This window comes from Acanthochromis polyacanthus, chromosome 8, assembly GCF_021347895.1.
Source record: "Acanthochromis polyacanthus isolate Apoly-LR-REF ecotype Palm Island chromosome 8, KAUST_Apoly_ChrSc, whole genome shotgun sequence".
In the NCBI taxonomy this organism is placed as follows: Eukaryota; Metazoa; Chordata; class Actinopteri; family Pomacentridae; genus Acanthochromis; species Acanthochromis polyacanthus.
Genome location: NC_067120.1, coordinates 21,928,507 through 21,946,615, shown reverse-complemented (window position 1 = coordinate 21,946,615; position 18,109 = coordinate 21,928,507). Strand labels below are relative to the sequence as shown.

The following is an 18,109-nucleotide window of genomic DNA, read 5'->3' as shown; positions in this document are numbered from 1 at the left end:
TCATAAATCATACACACTTAAACCAATGTAAAAATATACAAAAACCCTTTTATTCACATGTAAAGATAGCTAGATGATTTTATACACATGGTATATCTAGACACAATAGTACGACATCTTCTTGTTGATCACAACTGTTTGATCGGATGTGATTATATGGGGGCTGCTAGTGCTGTTAAAATGCATCCGAATCTGAATAATGGCTGCAGAGAATTGGTTCCGCAAAAACGTTCTGCCAGAAAAAAAAGTAGTTACTGGATGTGATGTAAGCCCTGTTCAAAGAGTACATGTGTGGATATCTAACAGATTTCACTACTGGTTATGTGGGGTGGGCAGATTTTAGGTGGGGGCCATGACCACCCCTTGGCACTCCCTCTGGATGCACTGAAGAGCAGCCATTTTTATTTCTCATTACTGAGTAACCACAGGTATTCATAATAACTCTGACAGTGGCCATGCCCAAACCAGTAGCCCCAGTTTGTATGACAGGAAAAACAGAAGTGAAACACATTTTTTCTCCTAGTAGCTACTCAGGTCAGCAGAATCCAATCATTTTTAATGTCAGTTACAGCTGTGACTGTTCTGCTGAACCAAAGTGGCAACGATAAAAATGATACAGGTCCGTATTTTTTTTTTACAAGGGAGTAAAGGGCCCTCATTTTAATCTGGTCTGTAATTTGAAGAGATGCTAAAGCCATAGTTTTTACATTTTAAAAATGGCAGCTTTAACTTTGTTGTCATTGATATTTCAATTGTTGATGCAAAAATAATGCTAAAACTACCATAATTATAAACTTAGCTACATTGGTAACTAATGGAAAGTTCATTATTATTATTGCTAAATCTGCAGTGAGTTATCCTTTTATACAGATAACAATACATTTTTTACTGCAGGTTAGCTATTATTTCACTGTAGTAGATGATAGTGTACATAATTTATCAGAAATCTAGGTCTGAGTATTGAAAATCATTGATGCCCATGAGGGGCTTCTAACCCCATAAATTCTACTCCGGCACTTTCACATTTAACCAGAAAAAGCTGGTTATTTGTTGTTCAGACTCATAATCCTCAGTGTGACTCTCATGGTCTCAGTAAAGGAAAGGCATAGAGATGCTTTTTTGTATAGTCAAAACCAACACATCTCAAAACCACATCTTTGGATTTTTCCCTTCAGTAAAATGATTTCAGTGCTATTTAAAGATGGACAATGCTATTATGATCTAACAAAAGCTCTTAAAACCGACTGTATCTGGCGGTCAGGACGGGAACTATAATCGGAGAGGCTCTTAAACTACTTTATGTTAAAAAAAAATAAATGGAATAAGAAGCAGTTCATTTAATCAATTATCTACTAACCACCTTGCAGTAATGACTGAAGGTGAACGCTCTGCGGTTTCTACGGACAGTCCGTGAATGCAACATGCATCCTGTAACTGCGCATGCGCCGGGCGGTAGACGGAAGCCCGTGCTTGGGTCGGTCTGCTGCTGTCTTTCCCAATCATTGCTCCTTCAATGACTTGTACCGACTCACTTCTCCAGCTAGCTCTCCGTCCGCCGGCGGACTCAATGCTCTCTCAGTGACTCCCAGCAGATAGGACCCTCTTCCTGAATAACTACCAGGAGTCCTCATATCGCCGGTACGTGCCGCTAACAATTAACTATGAAGCTTTAGCAACTTCGCTGGGAACAGAAGCGGAGCAGTGAACTGTACACGGAGTGTTCATCTGTACAGGCTCGTCTCGAAATTAGATTGCTTGCTAAGCCGGGCTGGCTAAAGCTACTTGCTACTGTCAGATTAGCTTTGATAAACTGTAGCCAAAGATATTCATCCAATGTGCTGGTGTTAGCGTGTTAGCTAGCAGATTCAGTGTGTCCACGTTAGCAGTAACTTAACCCCCCTATACTGTTCTATAATGTACATGCCATAGCTGCAGCTTAAAAGGCAGTGCACTCAGTCCTCTCTGTGGTTATCACAGCACTCCATGCTAATATTAGGAAACACCCAGACTAAGTTTTGAACCTGCACTGACACTCTGGAGTTAATGTCGACTTTATCAACTGAATGCAAGACAAAGTGAATCCAGATCTACAGTGAGATTATCAGAAAGGGGCGTTGATTCCTGACAGCTCTACTGTTGACCTAATATCACAGCAAGGTAACAAGGGGAATCTGGTCTCCTTCTTTTAAAAAATGATATTATTTATCTCAGGTGACTGTATAAAGTTCTTATTTTCCCAATTAATGAGCTCTATAAAATGTGAGGAAAAAGTCACCATCACAATTTTACAATAAGTTTGATTCAAAATCTTCTTCATCTGACCAAGACTTTAAAACTTATAGATATTAAGGTATTTACTAGATATTCTGTTTACTGTCACATTAAAAAGAAAAACTGTCAAACCAGTTAGGCTAGGATGAAGGATTTGTGGCAATATGGCTTAAAAAGTCACTTTGAAAACACCGATTTAAATAGCTGCTGATTTCTTTTTCACGAATCTATTAATACATTTAAAGTTTCTTCACCAATTTTATCTAATTTAATATCATCATCAAGGGGTGAACGAAATAAAGTTATACAGCATGATACTGTATGAGATTTTGCCATCATGCTTTTGTGGCAGTCAATATTGAATATGGTGGATTTTTTTAAGATGACCTTGCATTAATGTACATTAAGCCTCTTTGAGAGACACACATAATCTGAATGTCTGAGTGAGCACCCTGCTCACTTCTCTTTAAAAGCTGCAACAGCAATCTCACTAGGTCCAACTCTGAAACATTTCTGGGCAAAAGTGTGAACTGTATGCTGTTGCATTAATAGATAAACAGAAAACTTTGCTGTGTTCAACACAAAGTCTGGAATAGATCAGATTATTGAGACTCATTGGCAATAAATGTAATCGGGGTGAAAGAAATGCACCAACTTCATTAATTATTAACTTCAATTCTAATAATAAATTATCCCACAGGTGGAGACAGAACTGATCAGGCTCTAATGTCTATCAGCATAACTGATAGTTAGACCTAAAAATCAGCATTTTCTGAATGTCACTATCGTTATTTTATCGAATCAATTCAAGAAAAAAGTGATTTAAAATGGCTTTGACTTCGATGCAGCTGCCTCTAACTGTAATTCCCACATAGTGGTGTCAAACAACATCCCACTAATTGTGCTGTTGGTTAAAGGATACAAGGCAAACAGCTCTCCTTTAAATAAACATATGAGAGAAACACACACACACACACACATATACATATATATATATATATATAAGTTCTATTTTTCCTGTGAATCTGCTACAAACATTGGTCTCGTAAATTAATAATCATCGCCATCATTTTGGGCCGTGACAACCAACATATTGGTCAAATCTTAACACAAAGTGACATTTTATGAGACCTTGATACCAATGCATTATTGTGCGTTATACATCACTTGGTGCACTGTCTAATGTTGCATGTTTTTGCAAATATCACATGTGTACCGTGGCTCTCTCTGTCATTGTGATCTCTGCAAGAAGCTGTGAGGAACACTGACGTAGCAGTGACCTTTGCATGAGCAACAGCTTACAGGAATATAACACTGTGTTTGTCAAAGCTGATCCCAACAATAACATATTTAAACTCTTTAAGTAATATTACGCTTTTAAGATACCAGCCACTACTGGAGTCGATCAGTTCTGAATGTAAATGCTTGATATGAGACAGAGGACTGACTGACTTTCTTTGTTACAGGAGTGTGTGGGAGCATCATGTGGAGGAAGGCTTCAGTAGCGGCCCTGCTGGCGTTAGCTGTTGGCTATTTCTACCATGGCAGCCCGGATCTGCCAGCCCAGATTCTGCAGTATGTCAGTCTGCCAAACTTCCAGACATCATCAGAGAGTCTGAACAGTCAGGACAGCCTGGAGCAGGTGATCTCTGCTGCCTGGGAGGCTCTGATATCTTTACCAACCCGGCAGTGGAGCAAAGTGGCAGTGGGGTGAGTTTGAGTTGAACTGTTATTTCTGTCTAGAAATGGATGCATGTATATTTTTTTGTCCTACTACTGTCACCAGGACCAGATATTGCTGCATCTGTTCTCCTGCAGCTCTCCTGTGTATTGTGCACATGTTGGCAGGTTTAAGTCAGCTCTGCTACTGTGGAGAAGTGATCATTGGTCAGCCACAGCTTAGACACTCCAAGAAAGAGGGGCTCTAGTGAATTACACTGTATGACAGCCTTTAGCCCGCTGTTGAATGATTCAGAGTTTCAGGTGGCAGAGAAGGATTGGCTGGACCTCAAGGACGGCCCACTTGAGGGATGGACTCAACACAGAAAGGAGAAATGAAGGGAAAAGCTTCAATAGTGCATCTGAAGTTTCACTGAAATAGAAAACTGGATATGTGGGTGAAGCATATTACAAGAGAAGGAGGAAGTAACCTCTTAGTTTAGCCTTTTCTTTGCTGCGAGGGTTTGCTTGTCTCTGCGTGTCACATTTGAATAAATAAATGTAGGTGCATGTTCCCAGGTTCCCCATGAATAAGTCAGAAGAAGTTTAAAAGTTTACATGGAGGAAAACAAGTTGAGGAATTTACCAAACGGTAAAAGAACATTTAATGCAGGAATAAGGATTTTAAAATTGTGTTTTTATTGTGCTTTTAAAGCAACATTCTTCCAGCAATGAGTTTATTTGATAAGAATAGTGGCGCCACACTAGTTTGAGTCCAGGCTTTTTAACTCACATCTTCAGTTTTGACAGTTTGGTCTGACTTTCTACCAGCAAAAATAAATTATCAACGCTCAGGTGTGTTCATAGTTTTTGCCAGTACAAATTGATAATGAATTTATTAATTGACAAACAACTGGTACTCTGCATGTCTCTCCTTTTTAAGGGTGAATGCCTGCGTCGACGTGGTTGTCTCTGGAGTCGGCCTACTGCAGGCTCTGGCTGTGGATCCTGGGACCGGCCTGGATCACGAAGTTTTGCACTCCAAAGAGGACTTGAAGGAGGCCTTCATCCATTACATGGGGCGGGGAGCAGCTGCCGAGCGTTTCTTCAGCGACAAGGAGGCCTTTCAGAGGATTGCACGTGCAGCAGCAGAGTACCCCGGTGCAAAGGCAAGGCTGTTTCACTCTTTAGGTTTCCACAGAGGACAATGTCTTGTTTTATTCATTCAGTTTTCAAATGATCTTCCTTGGAGTAAACTTTACTTTTGTCTTCTTCTAGCTGTATGTGGGAGGAAATGCTGCTCTCATTGGTCAGAAGCTTGCCACCTACCCTGATCTGATGGTACACTAGCATGTTTATGTTTCTGTCCTCAATCTGACACAAGATTTCAAGAGAATACATTTATATATAGTAAATACATGACCGTTCAAAGATTTGGGGTCACTTAGAAATGTCCGTATTTTTGAAAGAAAATGAAGACAACATTAAAATAATGAGAAATACAGTGTAGACATCGTTATTGTGTTAAGTGACTATTCTAGCTGGAAACAGCTGATTTTTAATGGAATATCTCCATAGGGGTACAGAGGAACATTTCCAGCAACCATCACTCCTGTGTTCTAATGCTACATTGTGTAAGCTAGTCCTGTGCAATTATGTTAGCACATGAATAAAAGTGTGAGTTTTCATGGAAAGCATGAAATTGTGTGGATGACCCCAAACTTTTGAACGGTAGTGTATGCCCTTGGGAAACCCTGTTAGCACATTATTACAGTGTAATTCAGAATTCTGAATAGAAAAAAAATATGATATCTCCTAACCTTCTGAACCCCAAACCTACTGGTTGGTTTGAAATGCATTTTGTCTTTACAAAATAACCGAAATTACACAAATAATCAACACATTTAGAACTTTCCAAAGATCTTTATATGTGCCTTTGCATTCAGAGAGGAAACATCACTAGAACTAAACTTAAAATCTGTATTTTCATCACCAATTTAAACATTTGCCAAAATCCACTGTTTGCACAAGCAGATTCTGTAAAACAAAAAAAATGTAATAAAATTCTGTGCTCCTCTAAGAAGACATGAGTGACTCAACTACAACCAAAAATCATGACAAAATTGCAGAGACTTTTCAAGTAAACTGGGCTGAACTGTAGGCTGTGTTTACAAAGTGCAGATAGGAGACAATAATGACAGCAAATTAGATACACTTTTTTTTCTTGCAGTGAGTATCACACCTGCAACCACTTGGAGAAAAATCAAAGAAATTCAACTTTCATGATTTATGGCATAACTTTGTCGTACAGCACAAAAGACTTTTGGAGTCCTCTCTGCTACTGGTCATGGTTGTGCTGATCCCATCGAGGTGCAGGATTTAATATTGCAGTGAAAAATGGGGCCACTGTGGTTCAAATTGTGACAGGAGCAGCAGACATCCAGAACATGGTTTGGGTTCAGATGACTGAAGCACACTCTTGTCTTAGATCCACTGTTATATTGCAAATTGTTGCCAGACATGTAATTGCGCTGCATGAATGATGAACTGCAGAGCATCATTACAAGACAGATGTACCAGTATGAGGATGAAGTGTTTGTGATTGAATCTGTTTTTAAACCACAGGTTTTGTTATGTGGGCCAGTTGGTCCTAAACTTCATGAGATGTTGGATGAGCAGATAGTTGTTCCCCCAGAGTCTCTCCAGGAAATTGACGAATTTCACCTCATCCTGGAGTACAAAGCAGGTAAAGGGAAGAAGAAGCTGCAGCTTTGAAAGCATCCTGAAGATTTCTACTAAGACATCAGTCACAGTGAGTCATGCAACTGTTGCATTCGGTCCTCTTCTCTGCCTTCAGGTGAACAGTGGGGTTCAACTCAGGCACCTCAAGCCAACCGCTTCATCTTCTCCCACGACGTGTCCAATGGGGAGATGAGCTCACTGGAGACTTTTGTTGCGAGTCTGGAGGAGTTCCAGCCGGAGCTGGTCGTCTTGTCGGGGCTCCACATGATGGAGGGTCAGGGCAAAGAGCTGTGGGAGGAGAGGCTGAAAGAGGTCGGTGGACTAAAGCGGTCCTGAACAGTTTCTCCAATTACTGGTGGTAATCAGTAAAGAAGTGTATCCTCCCTAAATCACAGAAATTGTGCAAATATTTTCAACTTTTTTTGAAGTCTGATGGATAGTAATGCAGTGAAAAGTGCTTGTGGTGGATTGGCCTTTTTTTGGGTAATTTAAAGTGAAAATAAATGATAACAGCCATTCATTTAAAAATACGGTTTATTAGATGGTTGGCCATAATGCAGAATGTGCTGCATGCATTTGAGTGCAAAACACATAAAAACTCAGGTGTTGTTCTTTTTGAAATCTGTCTGCTTTTATACATATGTGATTTTACTTTTAGAAAGTTTAGACTATTCACTTCCATCCAGTATAATGCTGCGTGACATGGGAGTTTAACAACTTTTATGAATAAAAGCTAAAACGTAGGTTGTATGAATTATTCATCAGACACGTTTTATTATTAGTACTCTCTATTTGTGTGTATGGATGCATCCAAAAACTCAGATTATATGGGTTGCATCATTTTAAAATACTTGTTTCCCATTTGCAGGCGGTGTTAGCCATATCTGACATCCGTAAAGACATTCCCATCCACCTGGAGCTGGCAAGCATGACGGACAAAGACTACATGAACAGCATCATGCAGGAGGTACATGTGGAAATCAGTAATGTCACAGAGTCTGGATGAATTCTTACACAGACAAAGGATTGATGTGCTCAAATTCCACAGATCCCTAAGGTATTCTGTATATTTAATTAAAGTCTTTTTTTCTGTTTCCTGTTAGCAGTTTATGCCTATTGTCAGTTCCATTGGGCTGAACGAGCAGGAGCTGCTCTTCCTCTCTCAGGCCGGTGAAGGGCCTCATGCAGAGATGGCTGCCTGGAAGGGCATCCCAGACGTGGATCGGGTTAGCGACATCCTCCTCTGGGTCCTGGAGCAGCACGGCCGCAGCGACCCCTCATCAGAAGCGGATCTCACTCGCATTCACTTTCACACGTTGGCCTACCACATCCTGGCTACGGTGGATGGATACTGGGGGAACCAAGCAGCAGCGGTGATGGCCGGAGCCCGGGTGGCCAGCAGTCAGGCTTGTGGCCTCCAGACGGTCGACATTAGCAAAGTGGAGCTGAAAGCCCCGCTGGAGTTTCACAGCTCTCACAGTGAGCCACGGGAGCATCTGTCCCTGAACCCAGCGGAGCCTGTTACTGTGTGGCGTCGTGGAAACGTTACCTTCCACTTCACACCAGTGCTGGTCTGCAAACGACCGCTTCGGACAGTAGGGCTGGGGGACGCCATCTCAGCAGAGGGACTAGTGTACTCAGAGTTGAAGACCCAGCAGCCCTTCTGAGGTTTGCTTCCATTTGACACTCCGATTTTCCTGGAAATAGTTGATGGGAAGAGCTGAAAAGACCTCAGTCTTACCTGCAGGTGAGGTAGTTGGACTGGAGTCATGGTTTCTGATGCAGATCATCCTCCGTGTCCTGATTCAGGTTCTGAATCTTCCTTCCCAAAGCTCCACTGAGTTTAGGAAAGTGATCGACGGTGACAGTTTTAACTCCTGCCTGATGACTCCTCCAGCCCTGCTCCGGTCTCCTCTGGTGTTCCTCCTTTATGCTCCAGCAGACAGAAACTGGGGCAGAACTTTACAGAGCTGGATCTGACCGAGCTGAGCAGCGGCTGGACTCTATGCACTGGGCACAGCTCAAAGCCATCTTCACAAACTCCAAAGAGTTTTGTTGGCTCAGCTAATTTACTTTGACCTGCATATCTTCAGTATGCTGTGCCTTGGGAATATACATGAAAAAAATATTATTAAGTAGTTTATTCATATTTGAGAGCCAAACAAAAATGAAGCCTCACACCAGTTACCTGCTGACTCACACACACAGTAGAAACTGGAATGTGATGAGCATCTGACTAAATGGTAGAATCTAGCTGGTAATCTTGATGTTCATTGTTTGTTTTTTCAACTTTTGGTGTATTCACATTAACTCATGACTAGAACACTTGAAAGACCATTCTATTATGGTCATCAGATATTTCTCGGTGTCTGACCTATTTACATGTAATAAGTGTTATCTAGATATACTTGAGATTTTTCTTATTTGTCCTGAGAGGATGAGCATACTAGACTGTGATAACTTTTTGGTTTTCTCAGTTTTTGACCGAAACACTTCCACTATAAAGATGTTTTATGTTTGTAAACTCCATAGCAGCGTTTTTATTATTTTTTAATCAAATATTAAAATGTTACACTTATAAATGGCTACTTTAAATATGGTTTTAAAGCGGGTCCTCCTTCTTTATGCAGTAAAGCTCAGTTTACAATCGAACGCCAGCTAATTAAACATGAAGATTCTGTTAGAAATAAAGGAAGTTAAAGGTAAATTATAATGTCTACTAGGCTTATAGGTGTTGTCAGGGTTAATGTACTTGTTTTTCTCCTGTTTTGTTTGTACAGCTTCTTCGTGGCTTCAGCTCAACCTGTCTTAAAAGGTGTAATTATGTAATGTGATTGGCTGGAAAATCCTGAAAGCTGGGCCGCGTAACAAACTGCAAGAAAAGCTCCCTGATTCCAACTCTAGTGTGTAAGTAAATAATGCTTCTTCATTGGTTGTTTGCTGTTGTTACCTGTGAACTTATTTGACACTCCTGCATCATGTTAGACATACAGTTTGTGACTGTCAGAACAATGTGTTTGTATACCTCAAATGGCCGCTTAAGGCATGCAATAATAATGGAGTCTTAATGCAAACACAACAAAATGACTTTTTGTTTAGCAGAATTGATTCTTTGCACTAGTCCAAGTGGCAGGTGTGCCTTTAAAGGTGAATGTAACCTTAACTTGGGACCCCCTTCTGTTTTTAGCAAGTACAATCTGTGCAGCCTTACTCATTTCATAGTTTGTGTCTCATGTTTTTAACATTTGTAACTGTCGAAAAGTTCCATTTACTTGTAGCTTGTCATTAAAATGTGTATGGAGAGTTGTATATGACTCGATTGGTGGTGTTGCATTTATTTTGCTTGTGTGTTGTTGAAAGAACTGAGTGCCGAATTGAATAAGTAGTCATTAGACAGAATATTACATGGAGAAAAAGTTAAAATTGATTTATTATGTGCTCTAATAAATAGTAAAGTTTGTGTTGCCATTCTCTGACAATTTAGTCAAAAAATTTAATTGGAAGATACTCAATAGATTAATCGTAAAATAATTCGACTTAAAACGGTAAGTGGTAATAGGAAAGATAATATCTTGAAAAGTCTGCACTTGTTTGGTCCAAAATAGATTTAAAAAGGAATTTCAAGGGTCCAACTTCATGGATCAGAAGGAGAGTGTTTAATCCATCCATTATCTATACATCCCTTAATCCTCACTGGGGACAACCTGGACAGGTCAACAGTCTATCACAGGGTTACATATAGAGACAGACAATCACACTCACATTCACACCTACGGACAATTTAGTATTATCAGTTAACCTCAGCTTGTTTTTGGACTGTGGGAGGAAGCCAGAGTCCATTTTCCATTCTCTATACACCGCTTTATCCTCACTAGGGTCGTGGGGGGTGCTGGAGCCTATCCCAGCTGACTCGAGCGAAGGCAGGGGACACCCTGGACAGGTCGCCAGTCTGTCACAGGGCTACATATACAGACAAACAATCACACTCACATTCACACCTACGGGCAATTTAGAGTACTCAATTAACCTCAGCATATTTTTGGACTGTGGGAAGAAGCCGGAGTGCCCGGAGAAAACCCATGCATGCACAGGGAAACTTGGTATCATTTTTACTATTTATTTTTAACTGACTGCTCTGTCTTGTCCTTTTATGTCCTGCTTGATTGTGTCTGTATTTGCATGTTGTGACTGTCAAAGCACCTTGTGATTGCTGTTCTTAAGTTGCTATATAAATAAAGTTTTTCTTTTTTAGAACCACAGTGATGAAATTCAACTTCAAGGCCTGCTGTGCAGGCTCTGCAACTAAACCAACAGATGTTCTAAGGATTATTTCCAAAGCTGTCTGTGTACAGGATCTCTGTCTTGGTGTTTTACACGCTGAGGGATGCTGGATCTCTGACAAAACTTAGTTACGCGTCTGGCTCTGATTGGTTGAAACGTTCCGGTACGTGCTCCAATCAGATCACCGTGCGTCTCGAAGCCCCGCCCCTATGTGGTGTTGGCGGCGCAGCCCGGAGCGGCCGCAGCTGCAGTCTCCACCCCGGACAACGTTCTATCCGGCGGCTCATATAAAGCTAGCACGACTAACAGGCCGTCTTCGGACTGTTCATGGTGAGGCTGTGCGAGAGAAAGATGAAGTTCCTTGTAGCCGTTACGATCATTGTGGGATCGCTGATTTTTCTCGGTTTCCCAAATGGCTCATCCGCTGACGAGAAGAAGAAAGGCCCCAAAGTGACGGCGAAGGTGGGTGTTAGCTGGCGAGCTAGCTCGCTAGTGGATCATGCAGAAAAAAAAATCAAAGTTCTTCCTCACTGCAGAGTGGTAATGCTAACTAGTAGCGGCAGCTTGTAAAAAGCCACGTCACACACAAGTTGGCCTTCATCCTTCTGTTAAAGCCTGGACCTGTGGGCTTGTCTGCTCTGATGAGCTAACAGTACTTAGTAGACTGCTAATGTCTGATACTGTAGCTAGCATTGGTCGTTACAGTGGCAGAAAACGTTTATTACCATGAAGCATGCCATCACGCCAGGGCCGACTGAACAACTGGACGTGTCTTTGTTTCCAGCCAGGTTAATGTCGGTGCAGCTAGCTGTCATGGTCGCTGCTTGGGCCTGAACTTCACATGCAATAATTTTCTATTGCTACCTTTGAGCTTTAGCTAGCATTGCAGGATTAAAGAGTCGATAAGCCATGCTGTGTCGAACACAGGCCACTAAGCTGCAGCTCATTGAGGCCCAGATGTTTAGTCTGGCCCTGTTGTGTCCGTTTGTCCACGTCCACAGCTACAGGAAGCTCTGCTCTGGGCCTCAGCTAAGACAGGAAGGGACTACTGACTGTAAAACCTGAAGATAAATGCGTGTCTATCAGAACTGTCGTACCTAAAACCTTGTTTTAGACACCTTCCATGTATCCTTTGTCCTACAATTTTAACACACATGTACATGAGCTCAGTGACGGTTAAAGTTGGCACAAGATGAGGATCTTTTTAAACCTCTGAACCTCGAGCAGTTTCTGCTTTACGTTTTAACTCACTGTAGGCTCATTTTTACTGCAGTTTAAAGTCCTGCACCTCTGTGACTAGAACTAGACAGAACTCAGACATGTCCTCTGTGCAATGTGACACACACAGAATGCTTACAATCATCAAGTAGACTCAACTGGAATCAACATGTACAACATTTTTCAAGTGTCCACAGGCTTTAATGATATCTTTACTTGCTGTAGATATTTTTCTACTTGCATTTTTATTGGTTTCATTATCAGCTCTGTGCACACCGACATTCACTTAAGATTTTTTTCTATCACAAGGCTGAGCTGGCTTCATTATAGAATCCAGGAGAACTGATTTTTTTTTTTAAAGCTGTTGTTTTATAGAATGTGGTTAGAGCCAATGGTTTGTTATTGGCAATTTTAAATTTGAAGGTCAGAATCTGATAATTCTAGTGTAATTTTGGCTTTTTTTGAAGGTAACATGCCTTTCAAACCTGCTGCTGGCTTTCAAACGGTTCACATGGATCGCATTGAAGTGGCTGTAGACAAATTCAAGGGAATCTTAAACTATACATTTAAAAAATGATGCCAACCGATCCATTCTAGCTTAAAATCTCAAAACGTGAGAATTTGTGATTCATTGTGAGAAGCACTGGTGTGTAATAACTTTATAACCTGACTTGTTTTGTAGGTGTTCTTCGACATTAGAATTGGAGACGAGGATGTTGGAAGGGTTGTCATCGGGGTGTTCGGCAAGACCGTCCCCAAAACGGTCGATAACTTTGTGGCTCTTGCAACAGGAGAGGTGAGAAATACTGAGCCTCTTTGTTTGTTTTGCAGTTTGTATCCACTGTGTTTGAATTGGGACTCTCTGTCCTTTTAAATACTTCATTCCTTTATTTTTACACTGTAACAGAATCCTCGTGATTCATTCATGTGGTTTTAAATGTCAAATACTTGGAACGTGATATCATTTCTGATGTTTGGAGCATTGTGTATGATGTCGCTTTGTTTTTTCTGATCAAACAGAAAGGATTTGGTTATAAGGGCAGCAAATTCCACAGAGTCATCAAGCAGTTCATGATCCAGGGTGGAGACTTCACCAGAGGAGACGGTACTGGAGGTGAGCGGTCCCTGAAACCTACGGAGTTCCAGTTCTATGTTTGCTTTGTACAGATTTCTCTGCAGGAATGAATTTGCTCAGGACTCTCTGTATTACATCAGTTCTGTCGTCAGCATTAAAAATTGAGAGATACGTTAGACTTTGATGTAAACAGGTTTAACTGAGCATGGTGCCAGGGACAGTAGTGTCTACTAAACTTTTTTTTCCTGTCAGTATAAATGTAATAAATTCCGGATTCCTTCTGTTTTTTTAAGCCTTAATGACCCAAGGACAGAGAGAATCTGTTTTTCATTAGAGCTATTTCAGTTAAAGTGAAGATTAATGTTAGACAGCAGTAAAGACATGCAGACTAGGTGCAAAAGTTACAACTTCTGTTTCCTGTTGTCTGTGTGAAGGCAAGAGCATCTACGGAGACCGTTTCCCCGATGAGAACTTCAAGCTGAAGCACTACGGCTCTGGCTGGCTGAGCATGGCCAACGCCGGCAAAGACACCAACGGCTCCCAGTTCTTCATCACCACAGTTATGACTTCATGGCTGGATGGCAGACATGTTGTCTTTGGAAAAGTTCTGGAGGGCATGGTGGGTATCATGTGAATGGATTGTGTTTATGTTTCAGCCCATTATCACAAATCTACCTTAAAAGACCTTCCAATCTGAAGTGCGGATTCAGTCGTTACCTAGAAACAGATGTGTCGTATTTAGTTTCACCAGCAGCATTGTAGCTACTAAAATAGACATCAGTTTCCTGCTCCGTTTCTGCCTCAGATTCACTAAGAAAGTATCATTTTTTCTACAACAGGCAGCTTTTATTCTTGTCCTGTCACAATGACAAACAAGCACATATTGACACCTCAGATTAATAAAATTGTCTGAGCTGTGTAAGTTATATATCCGGTAAACCAGGGGCCTCATTTATAAAACATTGCGTAGGATTCATACTAAAGTTTGCGTACGCCTATAATACGAAAAGGGCGTATGCCCTTCACCCCTGATTTATAAAACTGTGCGTAAGCACAGCTGCATGCAATTTCTTGATAAATCAGACACCAGCTGGAAGATTGCACAGGTGGATCCACCTCACATTCCGCCCACAACACACCCACATTTTACCATGAATGGTCAATGCAAAGTAATCATGAATGTATCTGTATATAAATAAGCTGCTGATCCACGGCATTTCACGCAGCGCTGGCCGGCAGTCTTTTCACTGCTGTGCGTCAGGATGAATGAATCATGTGTTGACCCAGGCCACCCTGCCACTAAATTTGTTATGATCATGTCCGATGTACAAATAATTTGTAAACTGGTTGAATGTGCATTTTTTCGGTTCACATAGACAAATTCATTTTCACTCGGGGGTTGTGGTGTGAAGCATGTGTGCCTGCGTGCCTGTACAGGGCTGATTGATGGTTGGACGCTCATCCCATTCGGCCACATATGGATAAATAAACAAAATTCTTTACTTTTTTTACCTTTTTACTGTGATAGTTGCAGTGAAGAGTGACAGGAAATGGGGAGAAGACTTGCATAAAAGTGCCGCGGGCAGGAATCAAACCCGAGCCACTGCGTTGGAGACCACCCCTACAAATGGGTCTTCTGCTTTCCCCGATGAGCCATACGGGCGCCGGGTGATCAATAAACAAAATTATTTAATAAAGATCACCGCACAGGCCCCAGATTTGGCCTGGCCTTCGGTCAAACGACCGAATGAAATAATGTTCAATCCGCCCCTGCTGATATATGAACATAGTTCTGCAAGTACAGTCGTCGGCCGAATGACGCACTATATGAACATCTACAACAATGAGGGTTTATGATTATCCGTCTCTTAAGTCTAATATGTGATAACAATAAAGGTTTGAGATCAGTCTGGTTTCAATTCGCCACTTCACCCTCCGGCACTGCCGTTCCCTCTGTCTCCAAAATGTGCTTAAGCAAGCATCAAAGTTGGCGCACCGGTGCGCACATTCTCACACCAAGTTTGTTTTAGAAATCACAACGAACACAGCGTACGCCACTTTCTACGCAAAGTTTGTGATTTACGCCCTGTTTTGTGCGTAAGCAAGCATCAAGAATCAAAGTTGGCGCACCGGTGCGCACATTCTCACCCCAAGTTTGTTTTTATAAATCACAACCTTTGCGTAGAAAGTGGCGTATGCCACTTTCTAGCCCTGTTTTGTGCGTACGCAAGCTTTATAAATGAGGCCCCAGGTCTGCAGCAGGTTTAGCTGCATGGGGATGTCCACAGTAATTTCTATAGAACAGCCGTTATCAGACTGAACCACAGGTGCAGTTAAAACCTGAGCTCCTGTAGACACAGCTCGAGCTAAAACTGCAACTCATGACAGGCTAACGTTTCATTTGTAGTGTCTGCTTCTTTACTTACAGGTGCTGATTAGTACTGTCCTTTGTCACTTCTCTGAATGAATAAGCACATGATGATGCTTTCATTTCAGTAACAGATTGAGTAGTTTGTACAAAAGTTTAAAAAAAAGTTCAATAATCAAGGTAGAAACATGCCAGTCGCATACATCAGGACTGACATTGGACAAGCAGCAGTTTGAACAGTAGTGAAAAGTACATGTACTTAATTGCAATCTTTGAGGAACTCAGGTACAGTTTTTTACTTTATACTGATGAAATTAATCATTTTTCACTTTACAATTTCTGTGGCTGCTGAAGTTGCTGCTTGCATCTCAGACTAAAATTGTACAGAAAAGCTAATGCATTTATATAGATTAAACTGTTTATGGCTCATTCAGAACTGGGGACATTTGGAAATGAAAGTTTTTCAAAAATAAGCCTTCTCTTTTCCAATTTTCTGCTGCATATTCATGCTTACACATTAATTATAAAATTTTTATTCCATGTTGTATTTTTTGGTTGCTAACCCTACTCTGATCACAGTAACAGGGTTGCTAATCCATGCTAATGTTAGCTTTTTCTCAGCAGTAGAAGCTAGATCTTTAGCTAGCTATAACTGCTTACCAAGAGGACAAACTGACTGATGAATAAAAGTAAAAAGAATTTGTCTTATCCTGAGAATATGAATTAGAGTAAAACATTTAATAAAGGCTGATAATGTTATGAAATGTGAGAAATGGGCTACATAGCTTTGCTCTACCTGTTCTTTTTGCAAACTAATGTTAATTCCAGTATTTCATGTGTTTTCCTGTTTGTTTGTTTTTCTAGCAGATAAAAAGGTTATGCTAACAGGGTTGTTGTCGGACACACATTCCATGGATAATTGTTTTTTTTTTTTTAATATTATGCTGATTAAAAAAATATTCCCACAATATCAAGAGACACCAATGAGAAAAACAATACTGAAAAAAGGGGAATTAAATTTCGTTTTAACTGTTTTATTTGAGATTCAATTTAATCATAATCAAATGTTATTTCAGGGTTAACTCCAGACTTATTTGATATTTTATAAATATTTGTAACATTCTTTTGTTTTAAATTTTTTTTTAGATTTGGTCTCAGGACAAGTACATTTACACAACAACTGCATGTTTTAGTATTTTATACATGGATTATTTGAAATTTGATTGGTGGGACTTAAAATGTCCTCAATTCTGGAATGACTCTTGTATAACAGTTAAAAGTGGCTTCAATTTGACCATGTGAAACAAATCGAATGTTATAAATTTTAAAAACGGTAATGGTACTCATAGTATTTTGATAACAATGATAATTATAAAAACTGTGTAAGCTGATGGTGCCATTGCGTATAATGAATATTTCTCTAGCTATTAAAGTCTAATTACGGTGATGCTTTAAAATAGTTTATATATATATATATATATATATATATATATACAGATGACTGTATGGAAAATGCAAGTTTACTGAAACATCCTAAGCTCTTCCTTTTCTATCTTTCAGGATGTGGTGACAAAGATTGAGAACACTAAGACCGATAGCCGCGACAAGCCTCTTAAAGACGTCATCATCCACGACTGTGGCAAAATCGAGGTGGAGAAGCCATTCGCAGTTGCAAAGGAGTAGAGCGCTGCTGTGAGGGGGAGAGGGGGAGCTGGACTGGGGGAGGGTGTTGGGGAGAAATTGTGCAGGCCACCTTGTTTTATCACCAACAGCCCTGTGGTCCTGGAGAAGGGGCTTTGGGTCATTCGGCGTCTGTGGCCGCCGTCTTAACGCACCAGAAGAGCATTAACATCGAGCAATCATGTCAACACTCTGGGTCCATTTACCAACGAGCATTCCAAGGTGCACTTAGCTGTTCGTTGTTGGGTTTTTTTGTAAAAAAGAAATCTGAAATAAAGGTTTCAAGTTTTGTTAAACTGGTGTGTACATTTTATTATGCTTTACTGTGAGAAATGCAATTGTCCTTTTCTATTAAGACAGAAAACAAATCACTTAGTATGTCTTGTTTGTATCCATTTACACAGTGTAGGACAATTCTCCTTGTGAGCACTGGGGGTGCTATTTACTTACAAACTGATAATGCTGCTCTGGTGGACTATTGCACTAGAAACCCACTTGGATACTGATGATAAATCTGTCTCCCAACTGGGGCCGCTGCAGACTAACGGATAAAAAGGAGTTCACAGAATTACAAAGCAAGGTTTAATCGGTGGCTGTTCTGGTTAGATGTCGAATGCTGGGATGTCCTCATGAGCTGGTTGGACATTTGCAGGAGAAAAACACAAGACATACTTCAGCAGCCTACTACCTGTATCCAGATGGAGCAGATGTGCACTGATAAAGGGCAAACCTTTCACAAATGGTATTTCGCATAAGAGAAGATATGGGAGATGCCGGAATTGGAGGACATTTGGGCTTCCAACTTTTGAAAAATA

The 18,109-nt window shown here is 40.7% G+C and overlaps 2 protein-coding genes across 4 annotated transcripts; both read left to right on the top strand.

The window, feature by feature from the left end:
- The first annotated feature begins 1,443 nt into the window (after positions 1-1,443).
- adpgk (ADP-dependent glucokinase) lies at positions 1,444-9,986 on the top strand. 3 transcript variants are annotated; one of them, XR_007944054.1, is made up of 9 exons: positions 1,444-1,638; positions 3,738-3,981; positions 4,874-5,099; positions 5,209-5,271; positions 6,556-6,676; positions 6,788-6,984; positions 7,541-7,639; positions 7,776-8,419; positions 9,453-9,986. XR_007944054.1 is itself a non-coding variant. In XM_022201567.2 (8 exons), exons 2-8 carry the CDS (start codon positions 3,755-3,757, stop codon positions 8,337-8,339), a joined length of 1,494 nt encoding a protein of 497 aa, XP_022057259.1. In that variant the 5' UTR covers positions 1,444-1,638; positions 3,738-3,754; the 3' UTR covers positions 8,340-9,986. The 3 variants fall into 3 exon arrangements, 2 of the variants coding, with proteins under 2 accessions (XP_022057259.1, XP_022057257.1); XM_022201567.2 differs by having other exon boundaries at positions 7,779-9,986; XM_022201565.2 differs by having other exon boundaries at positions 7,776-9,986.
- Positions 9,987-11,179: 1,193 nt separating this feature from the next.
- Positions 11,180-17,590, top strand: ppib (peptidylprolyl isomerase B (cyclophilin B)). Its single transcript, XM_022201568.2, has 5 exons — positions 11,180-11,415; positions 12,854-12,967; positions 13,192-13,285; positions 13,681-13,865; positions 17,175-17,590. The coding sequence occupies exons 1-5, from the start codon at positions 11,281-11,283 to the stop codon at positions 17,295-17,297; spliced, it is 651 nt and encodes a 216-aa protein (XP_022057260.2). The 5' UTR covers positions 11,180-11,280; the 3' UTR covers positions 17,298-17,590.
- Positions 17,591-18,109: the final 519 nt, after the last annotated feature.

Bases quoted from the DNA above. Each gene is read 5' to 3' on its own strand.
- ppib (XM_022201568.2), top strand. From the start codon at position 11,281: ATGGTGAGGCTGTGCGAGAGAAAGATGAAGTTCCTTGTAGCCGTTACG. The intron at 12,968-13,191 runs GTGAGAAATACT...CTGATCAAACAG, and splicing joins TGGCTCTTGCAACAGGAGAG to AAAGGATTTGGTTATAAGGG. The intron at 13,286-13,680 runs GTGAGCGGTCCC...GTCTGTGTGAAG, and splicing joins CAGAGGAGACGGTACTGGAG to GCAAGAGCATCTACGGAGAC.
- adpgk (XM_022201565.2), top strand. From the start codon at position 3,755: ATGTGGAGGAAGGCTTCAGTAGCGGCCCTGCTGGCGTTAGCTGTTGGC. The intron at 5,272-6,555 runs GTACACTAGCAT...TTTAAACCACAG, and splicing joins CCACCTACCCTGATCTGATG to GTTTTGTTATGTGGGCCAGT. The intron at 6,677-6,787 runs GTAAAGGGAAGA...CTCTGCCTTCAG, and splicing joins CATCCTGGAGTACAAAGCAG to GTGAACAGTGGGGTTCAACT.